Source organism: Engraulis encrasicolus, chromosome 4, assembly GCF_034702125.1.
Source record: "Engraulis encrasicolus isolate BLACKSEA-1 chromosome 4, IST_EnEncr_1.0, whole genome shotgun sequence".
Lineage (NCBI taxonomy): Eukaryota > Metazoa > Chordata > Actinopteri > Clupeiformes > Engraulidae > Engraulis > Engraulis encrasicolus.
In genome coordinates, this window is record NC_085860.1 from 28,112,896 (window position 1) to 28,120,395 (window position 7,500).

Here is a 7,500-nt window from a genome sequence, read left to right on the forward strand (position 1 = left end):
GGCTAGAGGAGCAATACTTTAATCTTCTCTGCTCTGCCTCTGTTGCATGTGTGTGTTGTGTTGTGTTGTGTTGTGTTGTGTTGTGTTGTGTTGTGTTGTGTTGTGTTGTGTTGTGTTGTGTTGTGTTGTGTTGTGTTGTGTTGTGTTGTGTGGATGTGTTTTGTATTGTGTGTGTGTTTTACTCAGACTTAAATCTATTTTATAATTAAGATTATAGTACCTGTCAGTGGTACCTGTGGTCATCTCCCTTTGACCTGTTTCTGACTCCGCCCCCTTCAGTGAATCCCATGATGCCATGCAGCAGAAGAGGGAGGAGCTTGAGGCGCTGCACCAGTCCCTGAGGCAGCAGGTCTCAGCACAGGAGGCGGAGCTACAGAGGCAGGCAGCCGAGAGGCAGCATCTAGAGGCGGGGTTTTCTACTGAGAAGGAGGAGCTAAAAAGGGTGGCCAATCACTGGAATGGGAGGTGCGAGAAAAAAAAGATATAAGTGGTATCCACACAGAGTTGGGCTCTTTCTCAATGTCCAGGGTTCTAGCCTTGCTAGAATGTGAAACGCCCAGTGATTGGATACTCTTTGGTTACTCTGCGGAGTATCCAACCACCAGGCGTTTTACGTCCTAGCAAGGCTAGAACACTTGAAATTGAGAAGTAGCCGTTAACGGCTCCCTCTCCGTGAGTTATTTGATGAAGTTGCACAACGTTTCCACCAAACAAAGATCTTCGGCAGGAGTATGCAGCCAAAATCTTTGCTGGGTCAAAATGTTGGGCAGCTTCAGTAAACAAATCCCGGTGAGGGAGCTGTTCATCGTGTGGATACAACTTTTTTCTTTTTCAAACATTTTACTTAAAGGTGCACTGTGTAATAGTTTTAGTAGTTTCTCTGTTATGATGGGGAAAATTGCATTTTGCACGCTATCCACGTTTGTTTTTATTTAGGTGGGAGGAAGTGGCCATGAAGCTGCGCCTCACACAAGGGGACCTGGAGGAGGGGCGGAGGCTGCATGGGGAGGAGACCAACAAAGTAAGCTCCTCAGCTCAGCCCTTAGCTGATTGGCTAGCCAGCCAGTCACATGACTACACAGATAGGAAGTCATTTTCGGGACATAAACATGCAAGTCAAACTATTTCCTCTCATCCCTTCCTGATGCTCCTGTCTCCGTGGAGAAAACAATAGTTTCCCTGCTGTCAACCAGCACTGAGCGACTTGTGGGGGGTGCTTTCTCCCATTCAACATCTCAGTTGTACATGAGAGAATAATCCTTGAAATGTATTTTTGTAAGATATTGAGTAAAAACGTCAATCATCAGTGACGCTGAGCCTCGCATTATGAAGTCAGCAGTACAAGAAACGACAGGAGGAAGTAGTTTGACTTGCACACGCACATGCTCTTACACATACTGTACACACACAATGGCTATGTTTACATGACGTTTTTAATTCCGATTTAATAATTCCGAATTAAATGAATTCCATCGAGTTCCCTTTGATCCCTCATTTACAGTTTTTCTCGATTGGTTTGGCTAATTACTTGAAACTGAGATGACATTCCTATAACCATTGGGTCATTTGGCCAAACATTCTTACACTTCTGCACAACAGTTCAGATAACTAGCAAAATGTCATATACCTCCCAAAACAGCTCATTCTTGCATCAGCACTAATTCTTCTCCCACAAAAATAGTCAGTACCATAAAAATGGCATAGATCCTTCTCAATTGCTTTGGCTCATTTGTATTAATTTAGTCCTTCTGTCAAAATAAACTGGATGGATGGATCCTCATCTCTTACTCATATCACTCCAAAAACAATTTACCTGTGTGTCAAAACTAAATTCCTTCCCCACATATAGCATCAGTACCCCCAAAATACATTGTCCCTTTGCCATTGTGTAAGCACTGCAAGTCAAAATGGTTAGATATTTTGTCTACGTTCAGCTAACAGATTTCGACTATGTATAAAAATTAAAAAGTGAGTGAAACCATTGAAGTTTGACAACACAGACAATTTACAGTGGACATTTATCAGTAACTTTCTTTGCCATAAATTCACATACAGAAAGTAACTAGCAAATGTTTAAAACAGAATGTTGTTTGAAAAAATGTCAAGAAATTAGCCAAATAACAGAGGAAACTGTAGTATACACGGTTGTAAAATTATTTTCTACAAACTAGTAAAGTTACAATAGCATCTGGCCTGTTGAACACTGTCATAAATTTACTGTTTAATGCAATTCTTAAAGTATTATGTCCTTGACTGTTTTGACAATTGTGTAGACTATTTCGCATATGATGACTTACACAATTAAATCATGCTGACATGTTTTGGAGAGGGCAACCATTACATTGAGAATTGTCTAATTCGTTTAGATAAGCAAGATAAAATTATGCTAAATGTATGCTCAATGTGTCAACTGTAGGGTACTTGTACATAGCCATCTGCAGAGATGTACTAAACATTTGAGACATGTAGAAAGCATTTGATATTTGATGAAAGCAATGAGAAATGCCATTCTGTTTTGGGAAATTGCAAGTTGGTTTGGGGATTTGTCCGTGTTGTTTTGAGAATGTCATCTCAGTTTCGAGAAATTAGCCAAACCAATCGAGAAAAACTGTAATTCTGAATTGTGAAGTGTTATGACGTTTTCAAAACAGAATTAAGATTCAGAATTAAAGTGAGTTCATTCGGAATTAAATGTCCCATGTAAACGTAGCCATTATTTATTTATTTATTACATTCGTCAAATTTAACGGAGTCCTGTTCAGTGGAAAGTCTTACTTTACATGGAGAGCTACAATAGACATGCCACTGTCACTCTGTACTGAAGATGCTCACATCGTTATGGTCAGAGTTGATCACTGACTAACTTCTACCACAGTTAGAAGTGATGTAAAGCTCTCACAAATTTGGTTGTTCAAGATAGCAAATGTTGAGTCCATTTGTATCTGACATGCCTGCTGTTTGTCGCTCATGTCATGCTGCAGCTGAGAGAAGAGGCTACTCAACTATCACAGACTGTCAGAAATCTTCAGAGTGAGCTTCAGAGGAGCCAGTGAGTAATGAAAAAATAGATAAATCAATTAAAGACTACACACCTTAAATGGATGGATGGATGGATGGATGGATGGATGGATGGATGGATGGATGGATGGATGGATGGATGGATGGATGGATGGATGGATGGATGGATGGATGGATGGATGGATGGATAGATGGATGGATGGATGGATGGATGGATGGAGTAAGTGGATAAGTGGATGGATGAACGAACTATCCCAGCTGCCAACGTAATGCCTCTTTCCCCATCTCAGAGATCATCTGAGGCATCTTGAAGAGCAGAAGACTCAGTGTGAGGCTACAGTGGAGACACTGAAAGTGAAGGTGAGAGGTGAACTGTGCTGTGCCATATCAAACGACACAACAACATGACAACCATATGGGTCTGATAATGACACTACAGGACACTACATACCGCATACACTTTTCCATACTGAGAGGTGTTTAAAGTAGATGAAGAAAACTCATGATGTACCAACTAGAGAGGTTCTGGATCTTCAGCAGTAGATCCGGTATCCGGCAGGATCCTAAAAATCAGGATCCGGTGCATCTCTAGTACCAACATCAGGAAATAAGATTACATAATTGTTACCCCAGTTATTCCACTGCATCTAATGAGGTTTTTATTGTTTCTACTTTTTTTTCTACTTCTACCACATTATACACCTGGCTATACTCTACTACCCACTATGCATATATCCCACTCCACTGCTATCCACTATGCTACACTGAGCAGAGATGTATAATGACTAGTTTTGTTACGGCTGTAATCACAAAACATGTTAGTTGCATCCATGTAATAGCATACTAGTGTTGTAATAACATCTGGAACAGTACTTCTACTTCTATTCTACAACTCTCCTCTCTTCTCCTCTGCTGCTCCCCAGAGACACAGCCATTGAAGTAAGATTTAAGCTAATTCCATTGACCTCCTTGCTCCATTTTTACACAACAATGGCGGCTCATGGAGCCTTTGACACACAGAATGTCATTGACAATAGTTCCAAAATAGTTCCAAGAAGGCAGCATCGAATACAGAAAGCGCAGTAATGGTTAATGCCATTCATTTTAATTCATTTTTACTTCGTCTTTGCTTGTTATGTAGTGGTCCTGTCTTAGCCACTAGCAAAAAAGACAGCTGCTGCCTAGAATTATTTGAATGTACGTGAATCATGTCACCAACCGACTTCCTGTCTGTTTCCCGGTTGTCACAACTCTGGATTCCATGGGTGTCCCCAGAGCCACATTGGGGTCCAGCTGGAGGCGGAGATGGACTCCCTCAGACAGCAGCTGCAGGAGGAGAGGCTGAGGAACCAGAGACAGCAGCAAGAACATGCAGACAGCCAGGTGGGTGGTACACTGTGGAGAGATGATAGTCGTCTTATGTTGTATGTATGTTGCATCTGCACAAAAGCACACAGTGCATTCTGTGGTGATAATTGAGCACTTAGAGTAGGATAAACTACAAAGTAGAAGAGTGTCAAATTCAACTCTTGTAGGGTTGAATTAACACATCAGAATTTACTGTTAATTAGTGTGTTGAACTTTGTGTTGTGTTGTGCATTCATGCAGACAATTTGCTATGCATGTCTTTTGTCAAAAGTTGTGTGTGTGTGTGTGTGTGTGTGTTTCATGTGTATTTTGCTGTGTGTGCAGGTGTGTGTGGCGCAGGTGGACAGTGAGCTGGGTCAGGTGAGGACGGAGCTGCAGGAGGTGTGGGACATGCTCCGCCTCCGAGACTCAGCACTGGAGGAGCAGCAGCAGGAGCTGCAGTCAGCCAGAAGCCAGGTGGGGAGACACAGGACAGGGGGACAGACAAGGGACATGCAGCCAGGTGGGGAGACACGCATACACAAGGGACATGCAGCCAGGACACACAGGACAGGGGGACAGACAATGGGCAGGGACACACACATACACAAGGGACACAGAGCCAGATGGGGACATGCAGGACAGGGGGACAGACAAGACAAAGGAAATGCAGAGGAAATGGGCAGGGAGGCAAGAGGAGAGAGAGCGGGGGGACAAGTAAGGAGGGGTGACATGAGATGGTTAGACATGTGGGGACATACAGAGGGGACGGGGAGTAGCATGCAGGTGGGAGTGCATAGGAGCTGAGGACGGCCAGGTGAGGAAAAGTAGGGACAAGAAAAAAGCCTACATATGGAGAGACAGAGGGCAGAAGACCGTCAGTAGACTATAGACAGGTGTGGCCAGTCAGGGACAGGTCGGGAGAGATAAGGTAAGGTAGAGACCAGAGATTCTTTAAGTATATAGAGATATGCCAATGTAATAGGTTGCTATGGGCACCTAAAATGACCAGGTTCCAGTCTGCCTAAAGGGGTGTGTCATAATACTCCTAGCATTGAATAGAACAGTCCTTAGGTCTGTCTAGGTCTGCCTAATGGGGGATTTCCTCCCCTCCCCCTTGCAATAATAGAACCCGGAAACAATGGGCCAACGGAACCTCTCTCTCTCTACTCTCTCTGGTAAGGTAGAGACGGTGAACAGGATCAAGATGGGAATAGGAGCTGGTGGGGACAAAGTGGGGATGACCAGGAGACAGAGAACGAGAGGTGATTGGAAGATCATTGGTGACAAATGCTAGCAGATGAGTCAGGAGTGAGTTGAGGGTAGGACAGCACAAATGAGGACAGGGGAGGACACATGGGGACATGCAGACAGCTGGATGAGATGAGTGAGTGAAGTGATCAAGGATTGGTCTGGTAAAGATGTGAAAACCACATCAAAATATCAGTGTACAACTAGCTGGCATGAAATTCAGTTTTCTATTTTTTAATCTCTCTTTTCTGTCTTTGTCTCTATTTCTTGTTTTTCTGTCCGTGTCTCTATTTGCGTCTCTCTCTCCCATCAGGCATCTCAGCACAGCAGTGAGGTGGAGAAGCTGGAACAGCAACTAGCAGACATGGAGAAGGCCCTGACAAACAGGTACACATATACATAAGTGTGCACTCACACACCAGTCATGGGTAAGCGGTTAGGGCATCAGACTTGTAGCCCAAAAGTTGCCGGTTCGACTCCCGACCCGCCAGGTTGGTGGGCGGAGTAATTCACCAGTGCTCTCCTCCATCCTCCTCCATGACTGAGGTACCCTGAGCATGGTACTGGCCCGCCGCACTGCTCCCTTTCAGGTGCCATTGGGTCTGCCCCCTTGCACAGGTGAGGCATAAATGCAATTTCGCTGTGTGCAGTGTGCACTTGTGTGCTGTGGAGTGCTGTGTCACAATGACAATGGGAGTTGGAGTTTCCCAGTTGGGCTTTCACTTCACATAAGACCACACACTCTTATGTACACATTATGTACTCCTCAGAGTGGTTTGCACGTGTGAGTCTGTGTGTTTCCATGTGTGTGTGTGGTAATGTTTAGTGATATTCTATGTGTGTATCCAGGGAAAAGGCTTTGAGCTGTGTGGAGAGGCAGAGGGAGACAGAGAGAGAGGAAGCCCACAGCACCATCAGAACTCTGCAGCTCAAGGTACAGGAGCTCAAGGAGTCCAACACATACACACACACACACACACACACACACACACGCACGCACACATAGACACACACACACACATGGACACACACACACAAACACACATTCACACCCACCCACCCACACAAGCGCGTGCAAGCACACACACACTCTCTCTCTCTCACACACACACACACTCATACACACACACACACACAATCGAATCTGAATGGTGTGTGTGTGTGTGTGTGTGTGTGTGTGTGTGTGTGTGTGTGTGTGTGTGTGTGTGTGTGTGTGTGTGTGTGTGTGTGTGTGTGTGTGTGTGTGTGTGTGTGTGTGTGTGTGCGCGCGCGCACTTGTACCTGTGTGTTTCTAGCTGGCTGAGCTTGAGTGCTCCAGTGCGAGGGGGCGAGGGGAGGCTGGCCGGGACAGCGCTGCTTGTCTGGAGTCTCTCACTGTCCAGCTGGAGGGTAAGTGTCTCTGGAGGGTAAGAGTTTGTTTGTTTGTCTGTTTGTTTGTTTGTTTGTTTGTTTTTATTAGATCCCCATTTGCTTTTTTTAAGCAAAAGCTAATGGGGATCTAATGAAAACAATGATGCTGTGGTGCAACAGGCAACATACTCATGGGGACCCAAGTTCGAATCCGGCCTGGGTCATTTCCCATTTATCATTTCCATCTCATCTCTCCATTTTCTTCCTGCCTGACTTCAGTGGGTATGTCCAATAAAGTCCAAAAAGCCAATTAAGAAGAAATTAGTCTGGTTCCCTAAGCCCATTGATTGTGTGTGTGTGTGTGTGTGTGTGTGTGTGTGTGTGTGTGCGTGAGTGTGTGTGTGTGTGTGTGTGTGTGTGTGTGTGTGTGTGTGTGTGTGTGTGTGTGTGTGTGTGTGTGTGTGTGTGTGTGTGTGTGTGTGTGTGTGTGTGTGTGTGTGTGTGACATGAACACAGAGAGCAGGATGAGAGCAG

General features: G+C 44.7%; 1 protein-coding gene across 1 annotated transcript in view; it reads left to right on the forward strand.

Annotated features, from left to right (window-relative positions):
* The window catches only part of LOC134448036 (myosin heavy chain-like), a 23,195-nt gene that overhangs the window by 6,418 nt on the left and 9,277 nt on the right, over nt 1–7,500 (forward strand). The window contains exons 11-20 of the mRNA XM_063197794.1: nt 280–465; nt 937–1,021; nt 2,982–3,049; nt 3,309–3,378; nt 4,294–4,401; nt 4,711–4,842; nt 5,930–6,003; nt 6,466–6,550; nt 6,912–7,005; nt 7,483–7,500. The exon at nt 7,483–7,500 is cut by the window's right edge and continues 65 nt beyond it. Of these exons, the coding sequence (XP_063053864.1) occupies nt 280–465; nt 937–1,021; nt 2,982–3,049; nt 3,309–3,378; nt 4,294–4,401; nt 4,711–4,842; nt 5,930–6,003; nt 6,466–6,550; nt 6,912–7,005; nt 7,483–7,500 (920 nt within the window). The remainder of the gene's footprint in view (nt 1–279; nt 466–936; nt 1,022–2,981; nt 3,050–3,308; nt 3,379–4,293; nt 4,402–4,710; nt 4,843–5,929; nt 6,004–6,465; nt 6,551–6,911; nt 7,006–7,482) is intronic.